This window comes from Hydra viridissima, unplaced genomic scaffold (assembly GCF_058129835.1).
Source record: "Hydra viridissima isolate aposymbiotic clone 2 unplaced genomic scaffold, HvirCarnegie_v1 scaffold_19, whole genome shotgun sequence".
NCBI classification, from domain to species: domain Eukaryota; kingdom Metazoa; phylum Cnidaria; class Hydrozoa; order Anthoathecata; family Hydridae; genus Hydra; species Hydra viridissima.
This window is the reverse complement of record NW_028324318.1, coordinates 676526-694529: the sequence shown is the minus strand read 5'-3', so window position 1 is coordinate 694529 and position 18004 is coordinate 676526. Positions and strand designations below refer to the sequence as shown.

Here is an 18004-nt window from a genome sequence, read left to right as displayed (position 1 = left end):
CAATAATTTTAATATTATTTTTAATTTTTACCTACATCCATTTGTAAATTTTACATGTTAATAATTATTAACATGTAAATCGTTTATCGTTTAAACGATAAAAAGTATAGAGTTTATAATTTTTATTGATTACGTACAGGCGCATTTAAAAATGAATTGTTTATAAATGCATGTATTAAAACACGTATTGTATATAAACCGTGTGCGACAAAGTAGAGAAAAATAAATCGGAAAACTACGAGACCTTCACGGGCAACCCTGTGAAATACCAGATAGCCTATTAGGAATCGTAAGGGCGAAAAAATTGTATGTTTAAGGGATCTTTACGGGCATCAAAGAAGGCGACCGTGTGAAATATGGGAACCAAAAGGGCAAAAAAACGGTAAACATATGGGACCTTATGGGCATCCCAGCGGGCAACCCTTATGGTTCCCAGATGGTGCCCTGGGACAAATCCCGCTGGTATCCCTTAGGGATACCCGTATGGGTCCCTTACAGTGCCGTGGCAAAGGCCCCCCAAACCCCCCATTAGGGGGGGCCCACGAGATATAAGGGGCCCGTTTTTTAAAAAATGATAAAATTTTTTATGGCATTTTATTATTTTAACAGATAATTATCAATTATACTCAAACTATAAAATAAAATAAATGCTACTAAGACAATTTTAATGTGAAAAAAAACAACTGATGAGAATGGACATCCTTGTTTAGTTTCTGTATCTATATAGTAGCTTAACTCTAAAATTTTTACTCATACTTTTATGAAAAACACGGAATTTTTTAATCTTGACATGTTTCGTAGTTAACATACTACATTTTCAAAAGATTAAATAACAATTTAAAACTCTGGATATAAATATAAAATCAAAATTTGAAGACATTACAGAGAAATATTAACCGACAAATAGAATTGTTACAAACCAATAAAAATTATAATACAAATTATGATATCATAAATAGCATGCAAAAAATTATGTAAATAAAACAAACTAGATTGACAAATTTATATTATAATGAACAGTTTATTTAAAGATGAGTTTTCCTATTTCACATGGAGTTTTCACACCGGGATATTTCCCGGTGGGCCGTCAGCAATACAACATTTTAAAATTTTATAATATTTTAAAAAGTATTTTCTTTAATTTTTTTAATAACTTTCTAGAATAGTAATAAAAAATTGTGAGTTGAAATACGATTTGAAATATTGATTTCTGCGTGTCAGTTGCTTCATTTGACTGTATGATGTGTGTGTAGTTGGTTAAACCGAAACGCAATCGTCATTATTCAAAATTCGTAGTGAGCGTGGCTGAATCAGCTGAGCCGGTAAGTTTATTATTTTTAGGAGACATTATTATTTTTCATTTAATTTATTTGTATAAATTAAATAGGTATAGTACTATAGTAGGACCTAAAAGTAAATTTTATAAACTATCTGTTCTATTTTTAGGTATTAATTATTGGAATGAAGAAAGTGAAAAGTGGTGCAGCTAAGAGAAGAGAAGCAGCTGCAGCCAGGGAAGTAATAACTAAGTACCCCAAACTTACACAATTTTTGAAACCAGCAGTTCAAGCTGATGGTGAATCAGTAGCAATAACAGAAACCAATAATGATGTTACAGCCAATGCAGAAAATGATTCTGTTTCTTGTTTTGGTTTGTCTGCTGAAGGAGACTCTAATATGGCAATCTGTGAGTGTATACCAACTGCCACAACACTGCCACTTCTTTTTCTCAGTGATGATCCTTCTGATTGGCCAGAAAATGTTTCTGATGCACAGAGGTGTGACATTGTTGAACGTGGTGTAAAGCAAATTGAGATAGATTTTCCACACAATCAAGAAAGACGACGATTTTCAGTGACTTATTATAAACGACAGATGAAGAATGGAGAAACTATTGTACGGTCATGGCTTGTGTATTCTATGAAAAGTAATAAGGTTTTTTGCTTCTGTTGCAAACTTTTTGGTATATCAGATTCACCATTCCGACAAGGGATGAACACATGGGAAGGTTTATCCAAAAAACTGAATGATCATGAAACAGGAAGTACACATCTCAGGTGCTTTGAACAGTGGATGACATTACGAAAAGGTAAACTGTTTTAAAAAAAATTTTGTCATTAAATATAATAAATATTTATATATTTTACCAAATTCAACATTGCAGGCATAATGAATCAAACAACCATTGATGAGCATCAATACAAGTTGCTTCAAAAAGAGCGAAAATTTTGGAGAGCAGTATTGGAACGATTACTAGACATCACTCTATTTCTTTCTGCGAGGAATCTTGGATTCCGTGGTTCACAAGAGGTCATTGGTGCCAAGAACAATGGAAACTTTCTTGGGTTGTTTGAATTGATGGCGAAGTATGATAGTGTGCTCGATGAACTTTTACGTCGGATTCAGAAGAAAGAAACTAATGAACATTATTTGAGCAATGATACCCAGAATGAGTTGATTGAATTGTTAGCCAAGGAGATTGAAGCCGAAAACCTTTCCAAAGTAAAGAAAGCGAAATATTTTTCCATTATTTTGGATTGTACGCCAGACGTTTCACATAAAGAACAAATGAGCATAATCCTACGATCAGTAGTTTGCATTCCTGGGACAGGTATCAACATTTCTGAAAATTTCTTTGGATATCTCAAGGTAGATGATACCACTGGAAAAGGGCTTTTGGATGCCTTTCTAGATCAGACAAAAAAGTGGGAATTAAATATTCTTGACTGTCGAGGCCAATCCTATGATAACGGTGCTAACATGAAAGGAAAGGCAAAGGGTGTTCAAGCTAGGCTTCTTCAAATGAATCCCAAAGCTCTATATGTTCCGTGTGCAAACCATTCACTTAATCTAGTCATTGTTGACGGTGCAAAGTCATCCAACAGTGCAATTACTTTTTTCGGAGTTCTTTCAAGATTGTATACACTCTTTTCATCATCTCCTGCTCGATGGCATATTTTAAAGTCATGTATACCCATTTCTGTCAAGCCTCAATCCGATACCAGATGGGAAAGTAGAATAAACTGTGTGAAACCTCTTCGCTATCACCTGAAAGAGATATTAGAGGCATTAGAAAAATTGGAAGTGTATGCTCTAGAGAAGAGAGATGGCGCAACAGCTACAGAAGTATGTTCGCTGATGGAATATATGATGACATGGCCATTCATATTGTCAATCGTTATTTGGTATGACGTTTTATACCAAATTAACAAATCAAGTAAGCTTCTGCAGTCCTCTACAACTTCCCTTGATGTCTTGGATAGTGAAATAAAGGCCACATATGCATTTCTTCAGCGATATCGTGAAACTGGATTTTCAGACGCACACATGAAAGCATCAGAAATCGCAGAAGTGTTGGACATTGCAAAAATTTTTCCAGAAGTGCGTTCCCGACAAAAAAAGATGATTCATTCATACGAGTGTGCCGATGAAGCTCACACCATCCAATTAGAACAGAAGTTTAAAGTTGATTTCTTTTTACCACTCCTTGATATGTCAATGGGATCAGTAAAGGAGCGTTTTGAACAAGTCAGTAGTATCACAGAGCTCTATGACTTCCTATACCGTTCTGAGAATCTTATTCAAATCTGTAAAGAAAATTCTTTGTCTTTATATTGCAAAAATTTGCAAGCAAAGCTTGGCGATATAGATTCGGATGATCTGGAAATGGAATTAAAACGATTTGTCATAGTGGTACAGGAGAAAGAAAGTACTCACATGAAATCTGCACATGATTTTCTTAATTACATTTATAAAGAAGAGCTGCAAGAAACTTATCCAAATCTTGCCATTGTGTTACGCATAATCCTTACCTCACCAGTAACTGTCGCAAGTGCTGAACGTAGCTTCAGCAAGCTAAAATTGATTAAGACTTTTCATAGGTCAGTATATTTAATCTTGCTACTTTATACATAATAGATGTAGCTCTATGCATTTCTTTTCACTTTTTATAGGTCAACAATGGTTGATGACCGCTTGTCTTCTCTGGCGATGCTGTCAATTGAGAACGATGTGGCAAGAAAATTAAATTATGAGGAGATAATCAACAAATTTGCAAGTATGAAAGTTCGCCACAAGTCATTTCTGTGACAATTGTGAATATGTGATTTATTACAGGTTTTGAAGTATTACCAATATAATATAACAAACATTATTCTGATAATTATCCGTACATATACGTGTGTCTATACTTATATGTCTTATTTTTGATGTTTTTAGCCTTTAGAAAAAATGTGACGCATATATATCCTGTAATGTGATGCCACAAAAATAGGGCCCAAAAAAATGATTTGGGGGGGGGCCCAAATGTACCACGCCACGGCACTGGTCCCTTATATACGCCCGTATGGGTCCCTTATAGGACCCATACTTGTTGGTTGGCTGGGTAAGCTATTATGATGATATTCGTTCTTGTTTTTAAAGAAATTGGCTATAATCGTGATCTATTTAATTTTGTTAGGAAATCATTGTAAGGGCCGGGCCCCTTCCCCCAATCCCCGAAATATTGCGAAAAATATAAGGCTAAGGTACCTGTTCTTCTACAAAATATTTGGTGTCTGCTACATAACAATTTTCAATCAAATTTCGCATACACATAAAAAATTAGTTTTTAAACTGAGCCGATCACATTTAAAAAAAGACTCAACATAACTTCGATATCAAGTTTATATCTGAACTACAACGAAGTTTTTCAGAACAGTAAATTTAATAATAGCAATGGTAACTTCAAAAACAACAAACACAAAAATGAAGTTTAACTATTCTACTTTTTAAAAAATAAATAAATTTATATGAAGTACTAAAAAATATCACCACAAAATGCATTCTTACAACACATACGCCGAGCACGCAATGATAAAATGATTGCAGATTTTGACTGCAAAATCGGTGCTGTTATAGGACGGATACGCACATACCAAAATAATAACAAGTTTTTAAAAACATTGAATTCATTAGTGTCTGTGAGAAAGCTGTTGAGAATGATAACTACGTAATTATGTAATACAAATTACGTAAGTGCGTTCATGTGGAACGCATTATAAAAAACGTGCATAAAAATAGGAAAGAAGGACTTTAAAAGAGATTAGAATTCGCGTTATATTAAAGTTGTATAAAAAATATCATTATTGACTTATCTTAAAATAATATATATAATCAAACATATAAAAGGGTTATATTGCTTAAGCGGATCACAACAATTGGCGACGAAGATAAAAACATGGCAAAAGCAATTAGTAATTTACCAGGTATAGAACAATTTATTTTAAACGAAAATGATACAACAAATATAGATAAACGCTGGGAAATATGGAGAGAAGATTTTGAGCTATATATATTGGCGACAGGAGTTACGCAAGAGGCGCAAAAAAAGGCATTATTGTTGCACTTTGCTGGAAAAGATATAAAAGAAATATACAAAACTCTAAATGGAAACGATACTGATCAATACAATGCAATGAGTGAAAAACTCGATCAATATTTTAAACCAAAAAAAAACATTACGTATGAACGATATATTTTTAAGAACATAAAACAAAATGAAGAGGAGAGTACTGTGAGCTTTGTTACTCGGTTAAGAAAACAAGCGGAATATTGTACGTTTTCAGATGTCGCTGAGGCAGTAAAGGATCAATTTATATCGGAATGTCATTCTGTAAAACTCAAGCAAAAACTTCTCAAGGATAGAGAAATAAACATTGATAAATGTGTTGAAATTGGTCGCAACATGGAAATATCAAAACAACAAGCAAAAGAAATGTCAAATAAAAAAACAAATCAATCCACAGAGGAGATTGACGTGGTAGATCATTTAAAAAAATTAACTATTTCCAGAAGACAAAAACAAGCAACAGATTTAAAATCAGGAAGTAATCAAAGTGAAAATATAGGTAAAAGAGAAAATGACTTGTTATGTTTTCGATGTGGCGAAAAATATTTTATTGGACATCAAAAAGAGTGCAAAGCTAATGGGAAAACATGCTATAAATGTCAAAAGAAAAATCATTTAGCCATTTGTTGCAGAAGTTTTTCAAAAACACCTTACAGGACAATACAGCAAGTTAAAGAGATAAATAATAAAAACAAAAGTGAAAGCAGCTCAGAAAATGAATTAGAGGAAGCGCTTGCCCTAACATTTAGTTCAAAACAAAGAGGGCAATCCTATAAAACAAAATCAATAAATGTGCTGGTACAAAATGTTATAATAAAAATGGTTATTGACTCAGGTTCTAGTGTGAATTTGATTGACAAAAACACTTTTGAAAGGATTAAAAACCACAATCCAAACTTATTACTAAAAAAATCATCAACAGTAATATTTACCTATGCTTCAATGCCTCTAAAGTTGATAGGTTGTTTAAAGGCTGAAATTGAAACAAAAAACAAAATAACTACCAACAAAATCTATGTTGTAAATAAAAATAATGCTGGAAATATCATGGGAATTGAAACAGCAAAGGAGCTGAATATTTTAAAAATTGATGAAAATGGAAACTTTATGCTCAACAAAGATAATGGTGTAAATACAGTGGCTAAATCAAATGAAACCAAGCAGCACTTTAATGTGTGTAAAAGTATTGATGATGAAATTAAATCTCCACTAAATCAAAAAGATAATAGTTTGCATTATTTTGATGCAAATTGTAAAGTGACTTTGAAATTCAAAAATGATTTGTTAAAGTTGATTGCAGATTATGAAGATATATTCAAAGGACATGGTAAGCTAGAAAACTTTCAATGCAAACTGCATGTAGATGAAAACATACAACCAATTGCACAAAATTTACGTCGCTATCCTTATCATCTTCGAAAAGATATTCGAGCAGAACTAAGGCGTCTTGAAGAGGCTGACATTATTGAAAAGGTTGAAGGACCGCAAGAATGGATTAGTAATTTTGTAATTGTACCAAAAGCAAATAAAACGGTACGATTATGTCTTGATGCTAGAACCATCAACAAAGCAATTAAACGCGAAAGATACCCAATACCTACATTGGATTCCATAATAGATGAGATGTACGGTTCAAAAATATTTGCTAAGTTAGACATGAAAGAAGCTTATACTCAGTTAGAGTTAGATGCCGAGTCCAGAAAGATCACAAATTTTCAAACAGATGAGGGAGTTTATAGACACAAAAGATTAGTATATGGTATTAACAATTCATTCGAGATTTTTCAAAAAACTATGGAACAAAGTTATGGTAAAATAGATGGAGTAAAGTTTATTAGTGATGATATTATAATATATGCATCAAATGAACAAGATTTGTTAAGGAAGTTAGAATTATTGTTTATCAAAACACGTGCATTAGGTTTAAAGCTAAATTAAAAAAAGTGTATTTTTGCTCAAAAGAAGATAAAATTTTTTGGTATTGAAATATCCAAAAATGGTATTAATCCTGATCCAAACAAATTAGAGGCTATCAAGAATGCAAGACCACCAACAACCTTAAGTGAGCTTCGTAGTTTCCTGGGTTTATGCACATATGTGTCAAGATTTATTAAAGACTTTAGTGAAAAAACAACAGCATTACGTGAACTATTAAAAAAAAATACAAAATTTAAGTGGGTCAAAAAACATAATGATGCTTTCAATATGCTTAAACATGAGTTATCAAGTGAGTCAGTGTTGGCTTTTTATGATCCGCACAAAGAAGTACAGTTAATTACTGATGCAAGTAATCATGCTATAGGAGGAATACTCTTACAAAAAGAAGGTATTGGAATTAAACCAATTTGCTACATAAGTAGGTCACTGACAGCAGCTGAGTTAAAATATAGCATTACAGAAAAGGAAGCTCTTGCTTTCGTATGGGCAATTGAAAAATTACATTTGTATCTGTATGGAAAAAACTTTAAGGTCGTAGTGGACCACAAACCGCTCAAGTTTATTTTTTCATCCAGTTCTAAAATAAATGCACGCATTGCAAGATGGCAAATCAAATTGCAGGCATATGATTTTGACATAATATATAAGAAGGGAGAAGAGAACATTGCAGACTTTATATCCAGAAACTGTATCCCAAATGAGGTACCCAATGAGTCAGATGAAAATGAAGTGGCGGCTTATGTAAACTTTTTAGTGACAAAAATGACACCCAAATCAATATCAATTGAAGATATAAAAATGGAGACAGCAAGAGACATCAGTTTAGTTGCAGTAAAGAATGCATTAGTGTCTGGTAAATGGCATGACAACCCAATACTGGAACCATATCGTAGATTTCAAAATGAGTTAACTGATCATGAGGGGATTATATTAAGAGAAACAAGAATTGTCTTACCAAAGTCTCTTCAAAAAAGAACTTTACAAATTGCACATGAAGGACATTTAAGTGTTGAAAAATGCAAAGGATTATTGCGTCAAAAAGTGTATTGGACCACTATGAATAGTGATATTGAATCACATATTGAAAAATGTCTTGGATGTCAGGCCAACTCACGCATGCCAGGTCCTGAACCAATTAAAATGTCAATTTTACCAGAACATGTTTGGGATGAATTAGCGATGGATTTATTTGGACCATTACCATCAGGAGAGTATTTATTTGTTATAGAAGATATATATTCCAGATACCCATTTGTTGACATAATGAAAATGACAATAGCACCAAGTATCATAAATAAACTAGAAAGACTGTTTTCTATATTTGGTTATCCTAACAAAATAAGAAGTGACAATGGTCCACCATTTCAAAGTGAGGCTTTAAAATTGTATTTTGAAAATGCTGATATAAAGCATATTAAAATAACACCGCGATACCCGCAAGCAAACGGTATAGTAGAAAGAATCATGCAAGTAATAGCAAAAACAATAAAAACAACTCACTTTATGGGCAGAAACTGGAGAGAGGAACTTCAATGTATGCTTCGAAATTATAGATGTGCTCCTCATGCTATAACCGGAAAACCACCAGCCACATTGTTATTCAATAGAAACATCAAAAATAAATTTCCTTCAATAATAGTTGAGAAATCACCATACGATAAAGAAGTGAGAAAGTCAAAATAAAAAGTATGCAAAAGTAAAAAAGTACTTTGATGAGAAACACAACGCAAAGGAGAGATATGATGTTAAAGTAGGAGACCAGGTTCTCGTAAAAAATCATGAACGTGGAGGAAAACTAGATTCAAAATATCTAAACAAGAAATACATAGTTAAAGAAAGAAGGCAAAGTTTAGTTATTGTAGTAGATGAAGAAGGAAACGAGTTGGCGCGTAACATACAATTTATAAAAAAGATTTTAAAACCTGATGAGTTTATACAAAAGGAAATGCAAGTTAATGATAACGAAAGAACAAAAGCTGATAGAAAATCGTATCCCAAGCGAAATCATAGACCTGTGAAATTTTATCATTAAGTATCAAGATCTACTAATCTGATAAGAAAAGTCTTTCCCAAACAGGGGGAACTGTTGAGAATGATAACTACGTAATTATGTAATACAAATTACGTAAGTGCGTTCATGTGGAACGCATTATAAAAAACGTGCATAAAAATAGGAAAGAAGGACTTTAAAAGAGATTAGAATTCGCGTTATATTAAAGTTGTATAAAAAATATCATTATTGACTTATCTTAAAATAATATATATAATCAAACATATAAAAGGGTTATATTGCTTAAGCGGATCACAACAAAAGCTATTATAATTCTCCACATTTAACGAGGATTAAGTGATCAATAAGTTTAAAACCGATCTTTACGCGTCATCTTCAGTTTTTTGAAGCCAAAATTAATGATTGGTATCATTTATAACAAAAAGCTTAGCACCTACTGCGCTCAAGAGGTGAGCTCAGAGTTTTAATATTAAAAGTTTATATATGTATGGGAGCGTCATTTAAAGTTGATCACATGTGCGGCCTATTGCGACCTAGTGTTTTTCTGCTTGTGCAAAGCTAAGTGTTAAAACAACGGTTCAGCATATTATGGGATATTAGTGAAAAATACTTTCAAAAAATGCAAGTATAAAAATAAAATTTCATTACTTTTTATTTCAATATATGGTGTCCATGGACTGATATATCATTTTATAGTATTGAAATGTATTGAAAGCATCTCTCTGGCCTCATTTTTCTTTATTAAATGATTTTTTCATTTTGACCAATGTTCAAAAGTTAACATATTTTAAGAGGTTCAATCGTCCCTGGACCAAGTCTGGTAAGAAGAGGGAGAAGTTTTTATTGGACAATCGTTACTGGTTTTGAAAAGCTGAAGTAAGAGGAGAAGATGGAAGTTAATGAAAGAGGTAAACCAAATATAACATGGCTATAATTTGTTTTTAAAGTGACGAAGACATTTGAGGGGCTCAGCGGAAAAGTGGTCTAACCCACATTTTTGAAATTTTCCGGATAATCACTGCAAACTGTACATTGAGTATGTAGTTTGTTGTGGAAAAAGTGCCAAACCCCAAAGCCCATCCATACAGTGCTACTACCTATAATCGTATTTACTTTGACAGAAAAATAAAATTTGAATTGTGGAAAAGTTGCCTATCCAACAATCAGCATGGCGAAAATGAACTGCTCAGATTTGGAAGAGTTTCTAATGAAAAGTGATTGTGATGATTCAGATGCAGATAACAACACTTCTTTAGAGGATGATGTTAGCGAAGGTATGTATATAATTAATGCAGCATCAAGATATACTTTTCATTTAGTTTATCATACAATAATATAGTTTCTAGCCTCAATGTTGTTTAGGCAGGTTTTCCTCTTCTAGTTTTTCAAAACTGACATGCACTTTTTTATTTCAGTTTTAAGTATTGGGGATCAATATGTTGAAGAAAACGCAAGACCTATATCTATACTAACAGGAGTTAATGGTATGTACAATTTGTCTAAAACTAAATAGGGTTATAAAAGGAATTTTTTTAGTCCTATTGATATGGCCTAGGACTGATTGTTTACATTGGTGTTAGGCCTAGCATTAGACTAGCTTGGGCCATTTAGTTTGCTTTGTTAGGAATTCTTTTCTTGTTAGAAAATAATTTTTATCTAACATTTTCATTGCAGATTCAAATGTTAACCTTGTTGGAGAAGTAGGAGAGGACGACAGCTTTTCCCAGGAAGTACAAGGAGAAACCCATAGTCATAGACGTAGTCGTAAGCGAGTTGCCCATCCAGAACTACACAAAAGAAATATTTTGAAACAGAAAAGGTCAACAGGGAAGGGATATGTTACATCATAGGGCAAAGTAGTTGAACCAAAGATTTTTATTAACAAAGATTGTAGTTGCAATCTAGAGTGCAGCAGTTAAATAACAGTTGCTCGCCGTAATCAAATTTTTTCTAAATTTTACACCATGAACTGGGATTTAAAAAACGCCTTTGTGGTGGGTTCTGTTGATGTTAAAGAAAAACACAGGCCGTATACTGCATCAAATAACTCCTGTAGGGCAAATAGTCGATGAATGTGGAAATGTTAAAAAGATTTGCAAAACTTACTTCAAAGACACATTGCAGATTCCTGATGGGACAATAACAAATATTTTAGCAAGGAAAAAAACAGATGGTTCACCTATCGAAGATTGCAGAGGTAAATCGGCTCCACAAAATAAAAGTAGTGATGAAGACACAGAATATCTTCAAAGATTTATTCGCTTATTTCCAACGTACAAATCTCACTAAAGCAGAAAAGACAACCAGCACAGAAATTATTTGCCTCCAACTTTACGAATGTCAACGATGTACGAGAAATATGTTTGCAATTGCAATGAAAATGATCGCACCCCACTTTCAATTTTTGTATTTCGACGCATATTCAATACAAAATTCAATTTACATTTTCACCATCCGCAATCAGATACATGTCAAAATTGTGATCTATTTAACAATAAAATTAGGTGTCTTTCAGAGGGTGAAGAAAAGAACACGGTTAGGAGGGACTTTATTATTCATCAAGAGATGGCTGAAAAGGCAAAAAAAAAAATGAAAGAAGATACACTAGATGCACATACAAATCCAAACAAGAGGCTATTAGTTTTCGACTTACAAAAAACTCTACCGACACCAGTGCTTAGTACAGGAATAGCCTACTATAAAAGGCAAGTGTGGACTTACAATCTTGGAATCCACAAAACTTAAAGACAGGTTTTATGTATGTATGGAGTGAGGAGCAAGCATCTAGAGGTACTCATGAGTTAGGTTCGTGTATCCTCGAGCATGTTTTTCGACACATACCAGAAACTTTGACCCATTTAATGTTGTATAGCGATAGTTACGGTGGACAAAATCGTAATATAAAAATGTCTCTTATGTTATAATATATTTTGCACAAATCTCCATTTCTGAAAACCATTGAACAGAAATTTTTTGTACCAGAGCATAGTTTTTCCTCCTGCGACCGAGACTTTGCTGTGATTGAAAAAGCCAAAAAACGAAAGACCAAATTTTTGTTCCAGATCATTGGATACACCTTATTAAAAGTGGAAAGAAGAGGGCCCGAATACTTATTGTAAGAAAAATGGAGACCCATGAATTTCTCAGTACAAAATCATTGGAGAGTGGGATAACCAATAGAAAAAAATTAACAAATGGCGAAAAAGTTTCATGGCTAAAGATATGCTGGATAAAAATGGAAAAAAGATCACCACGCTCATTTCAAATGAAGCAAACACATTTAGAAAGTGACACATTCATGTTGCTGGACGTAACAAAGCGAAACCCGGGACGGCCATCTACCACTATTAATGTTGAACTTGAGCCCTTGTACCCCAATGGTAGAAAACTCACAAGAGAAAAGCTAAGTGATCTTTTTGAGCTAATACAATTCATACTACCTGTCCATCATCCCTTTTATCTTGCTCTTAAAGGTGACGAGGAGGCAACTGATTTGGGTCTAACAGATGATTCTGGTGACGAAGACATAAATTAGTGCATGCTACATATATAAAAGAATCATTAACAAGTCATAAACAAAACATCCATTTAGCCTAACCCACTTTATCAACAATATTTTAAAAATTTTGAAGAGGCAAAGTTGCCTAACATTTTTGTTATTGCAGAACACAGTAATATAGTGTCCTAATTTTTTAGTAGATATACTAGTGTATTTTTTCACCTGTCTTAATAATAAATACTATTTTTCTGATAATGATACTTTTTCCTGTTATTTTTAAAAAGATCCTTAAAGTCTTTTACAGTTTACTAAAAATGAAGTAATTGTGGCTTGGACAACTTTTCCGCTGAGTCCTTCATTTATATATGTATGCATGTATGTATGTATGTATGTATGTATGTATGTATGTATGTATGTATGTATGTATGTATGTATGTATGTATGTATGTATGTATGTATGTATGTATGTATGTATGTATGTATGTATGTATGTATACATGCATTGTCAACCTTACCAACCAGCCACAAGAAGATGCCCCCTATGCTTAAATGAAAAAACTGAAATTACCATATTTAGGAGCGCAAACTTGTTAAAGAAAAAACAAGAGCTGATGAGTAAGTGTAGGCATATGAACAGTTACATGCTTGCGTCATTTGATAGTAAAGACTATTTTGAAGCCATTAACAGGAACAAGTTTTTTTAGCGACATTTTTAACGGTTTTTTGTTTTTCTTTTGAAACCTTTTTTTTTTAATTATGTATTTTGGCTGACAATTGCCAGTACGCCAGTATGAAACTTTAGGTACCGGTATAAGTCGTCATTTTTCGCTGTAATTTCAATGTAATTGCTCTAGCCAGCGGGCTGTTAAGCATTCTTGAGGAAAGAAGTCTTTCACACAGAGTTATCGGGTATATATATAGTGTATATATAAATATGTATTAGTGTGTATATAGATGTACAAACACACACACTAAGTATTTAATACCAACATAATGATTTACCAGCTATATATAAATTAAATTTTATTTGACAAATACTATAGTCTTTTATGTACTTTTAATGATAATTGAACTAATGAGATATGAGAATCACTGAAATATCTGGCCGCATTTTGCAAGATAATTTTAAATATGAACAGATTTTTAAAAGGTTTTGCATTATGAAATGAATATTAAAAATACCCATTAGAGAGCACACCTAAAAAACAATGCAAAGTGGAATATGATGGAGCTTGTAGAGTGGTCGAGGCAAAAGATGGCGACATCGGAAAAAATACTAAAAGAAATACACAAATTTAAGACTGGTAAATAAAGGACCAAGGAATTGAATAAAATCAGATCTTGACAATTTTATTTCGCTATATTTTTTTTAGTCATTTAAAAATCAATTATCCTTACAGGTCTATTTTATAATTGACAGACTTTGATTACACGAAAAACGTCCCCAAATTTACAAATGTTTATCTTGAAAAAAATGATAAAATCTGTTTGTGATGACATCTAATTTCCTTTACTTTGGTGCAATTTGTTTAGTACTTTGTCAAGGGGTGAAGTAGTTACTTTATCCTGAGCAGTCTTATTAAACAAATGCTATAAGTTTAAACTGATACCACGATATAAGAGTTCCTGTTTTAAATTTGTCGGTAGCCATTTTAATAGGTTTTTTGTTGACGGCGGAAAATTTAGAGATCGGATATTCGCATGGCTCGCTGATTTCTGGGGCCTTTTTCATGAAAAATAATAAGTTGCACGTCCATCTCTTATACGTCCATGATATATTTGATCATAGACGTTTTTTATTTTAATATTAGAACTGTTCTTTATCTACAATTTACTTCGCATATAGCTGTTTAGAAGCTTTTAAAGTCTCTGTCTCGTACTCTTCATCACAAGATAGCTTTCTTTGCAGAGAGCGCAAGCGCAAACTATCTATTCTATTATAACCAGATAAAGGTATTTTACCCTCTGTTTTAATTCTATACTCATCGTTTTTTTCAAAATACATCAAGCCATGTGTGCCTCTGTGAGGATAATTACTTCCAAGTGTAATATCACAACGATGACAGCAAAGTTTAGATATGCCGATATAGTGCTGGTTAGTTTCAGTCATATTGACTTTAATTTGTAGCTCTCTTGTTGGATTTTCTAACACATCTTTCACTTTAAGTTCAGCATGAACATTTTTGCTCATCGAGTTGAGGTAGGAGTCTATTAGCACAAAGCTAAAACTGATTCCATTCTTATTAATAAGCTTACCTAATTTGGTAACATCTTGTAGGGGCCTTATGAATAATTCAGCAGGAAATTTATCATTTGCAGTTCCCTTTTGAATGAGAGCATCATAAAATTTTTTAACAGCTGCTGCTTTCAAACAGGCATTTTCATAATCATTCTTCATGAGTAAAGCCTCTATACCATCTTTAGTATCACCTAGCAACTCATAAAATTTTTCCATAAGAAACTTTGTTTCTTCATTTTCAATTTCCTTCAGTGCATAATTCATCAGACTTTTTTTGAAGCGATTGTCTAAACAAATGTGCAACCCAAGTAGTTTGTCAACACTTTCCTGATTGTAAATATCTAAAGTGTTGATGCAGGTTTCAACACAGTTAACTTTGCGTTGAAGAAGTTCTGCACCATCCGGATTCGTGGGTATGTGCTTATTAAATGCAACTCCTATGACAGTGTTAAGACCATTCAAACTGGTTCCCAACACTGATACAGCAGCACAGGGACTATGAATTGCAAGGAGGGATGCCAGTGCATCTAAATATCTTCCATCTTTGTAGTCGGAGTCAATCACTTCCTGATTTTCAAAAAAATCAGACATAACATACGTTTTGTCCTGTGGAGATTCTGACATGTTTTACATCCTAAGAAAAAATAGTGCAAGGTTTTATAAATAACATAATGGCTTTAATCTCAAACTTGGTGGAAAAAAAACCATGGAAATATAATTAGTTAAAGTTAAGGAAAACCAAAGTTGTTATATATTCGAAATTCCTAAAGATTAACTTTGAAATTTGATTACTTTATGTTTGGTTTAAGCAGTAGACTTTTTAAAGCTTAATCTCAAAAGAATGAAAAATTACTTGCATAAAAAATGTTTCATTATTTGGAGTGTTTAAAGAAAAACTTTAATAGGTTAAACTTGAAAACTCACAAAAACTGTTAGTTTCTCAAACATTAGTTCTTGTGAATAATAAATGCAGCAAAAGTAAAGGTGTTCATTGCCAGGACAAGGATGGTCATTATGATGTAACTGATGGGGTTGTGGTGTTACCGATGGTGTCATAGACTATGAATATTGGGGATAACTTAGCATAACTCAACATTCCTAACCCTCTATTTCTTATTATTTTAAGAAATTTATGTTGATAAGAAATTGTATTAAGAAAATGTTCTTAACAGATTTGTATGGGTATGAATCTAGCCATCTTTGATTAAAACAACCTTGGGCATTAAGGTTCATGCATTTACTGTTGGTCTTTGAAGAGCAATGATACTTAGATAAATTTAGTTTTGAGACATTCCTTTTTGTGACAGACACAGAAATTAATTTTACGAGAGAGGGGGGAAGAGGTTAGATGAAAGTATTAAAAGAGAGTAAATAGTTAAATACATATTTATAATAAACAACTTTAATTGATTTAAGTTAATTTTGTGGCATATAATCAAAAAGAAAAGAAAAAAAAGAGAGAATTTAGGGGATATTTTAAAGACAGAAGAATCCAGATAAATTGACATGATAAATTCATCATGATTGACTGTCTTTGACGTTCTATTATTAGAAATCTTTACAAAATAAAAACCAAGTTATTAACACTTTTAAAAGATAACTCTTACACATAAATATTTGTAATTCTAGATGGCAAATATAAGCAATTTGTTGTGTATTCTTGTAGTTTTTAAGATAGTAGCATTATGCAGATTTTGACAACCTATGTTTTATAGGACTTTTATAGAACTCCACATAAAATTCACTACCCTAGTAGTAGCCCCTTAAACTTCCCTCTTCCCCCTTTTTTAATGGATACCTACTTTTTTGGTGGATCTGTAATATCAAGACAACTAAATTCTTTGTTTGCTGTATATTTTCTCATCATGTTCACCCGCTTTTACAATTTAAATATCATTTCTAAATTCATTGTGCACAATGAATTATGCACAACGAGCCATATATAGTCATTGAACTACATATTCATTGTGCACAATGAATTACACAATGACGCAACTACAGGATCCATTAAAAAAGGGGGAAGAATGAAGTTTAAGGGGCTACTACACTTCCCCCTCCCCCCCCCCCCCCTCATAATTTTATTATTGATTATGATGGAGAATTTTATGCTGATTAAGAACCACGTAAAAGCATAGGTCACAAACCAATGAAAACTACTGTAATCTGAAGTTGAAAGTACAAGAGTCTACAACAAATTGCTAATGTTGGCCATCTTGAAAAATGATAATTTTGGTTTAAAATTTAACTTTTAAGAGTATTAACCTGGCTTTTATTCTTTTTAATGAAGATTTCAGATAGAACATTGTGGGGATTTATTACATTTAGTTATTATGATGACAATTTGTTTTAGATTGATACTTACTTTCTTTACTAAAATATCTTTGAAACTTAAGTGGAATAAGTTGAAAAATTTATTTATTGATTATAGAATGCAATAAACTTTAAAACTGTTTACATTTTAAAGATATAGATTTAAATTATCTACTTTCTATACAAATTATTCAAGTTAACACCCCTTGAAACTTTATTCTTACAATATCTGTCATATAAAAAGAAATGTTCCAAAAAGGTTTTGTTTTTGCAGAAAACAGTAAGGAATTCTGCTTTCACTATTCGATGAAAGTTTGTCTTTTCAAGTACTTTTTTTTTTCTTTAATAGTAAACATTTTTAATGTTTTTTGGTTTATTATAGACTAGATGCAAAAATTCTTTCAAGGGTACTCAGACAGTCAAACAAGCTATAAAACAATTCTTGTAAAACGTGATTCTTGTGAATTTCATTTTATAGTGGAGTTTATGATTAATATAATCATAAACTCCACTATAAAATGAAATTCACAAGAATCACGTTTTACAAGAATTGTTTTATAGCTTGTTTGACTGTCTGAGTACCCTTGAAAGAATTTTTGCATCTAGTCTATAATAAAC

General features: G+C 32.4%; 1 protein-coding gene across 4 annotated transcripts in view; it reads left to right on the top strand.

Annotated features, from left to right (window-relative positions):
• Window positions 1-18004, top strand: part of LOC145186803 (zinc finger MYM-type protein 1-like) — a 94817-nt gene that overhangs the window by 56806 nt on the left and 20007 nt on the right. The window contains exons 2-6 of one of the 4 annotated variants that reach the window (XM_090075161.1): window positions 1162-1322; window positions 1447-2089; window positions 2165-3881; window positions 3954-4057; window positions 4219-4328. The exons of 1 other annotated variant lie outside the window; for it this stretch is intronic. In XM_090075161.1, coding sequence (XP_089931287.1) covers window positions 1462-2089; window positions 2165-3881; window positions 3954-4057; window positions 4219-4259 — 2490 coding nt within the window. In that variant the 5' untranslated portion in view covers window positions 1162-1322; window positions 1447-1461 and the 3' untranslated portion in view covers window positions 4260-4328. Of the gene's footprint in view, window positions 1-1161; window positions 1323-1446; window positions 2090-2164; window positions 3882-3953; window positions 4188-4218; window positions 4329-18004 lie in introns of those variants that run through there. 2 more of the 4 variants (XM_090075163.1, XM_090075164.1) reach the window with 2 other exon arrangements.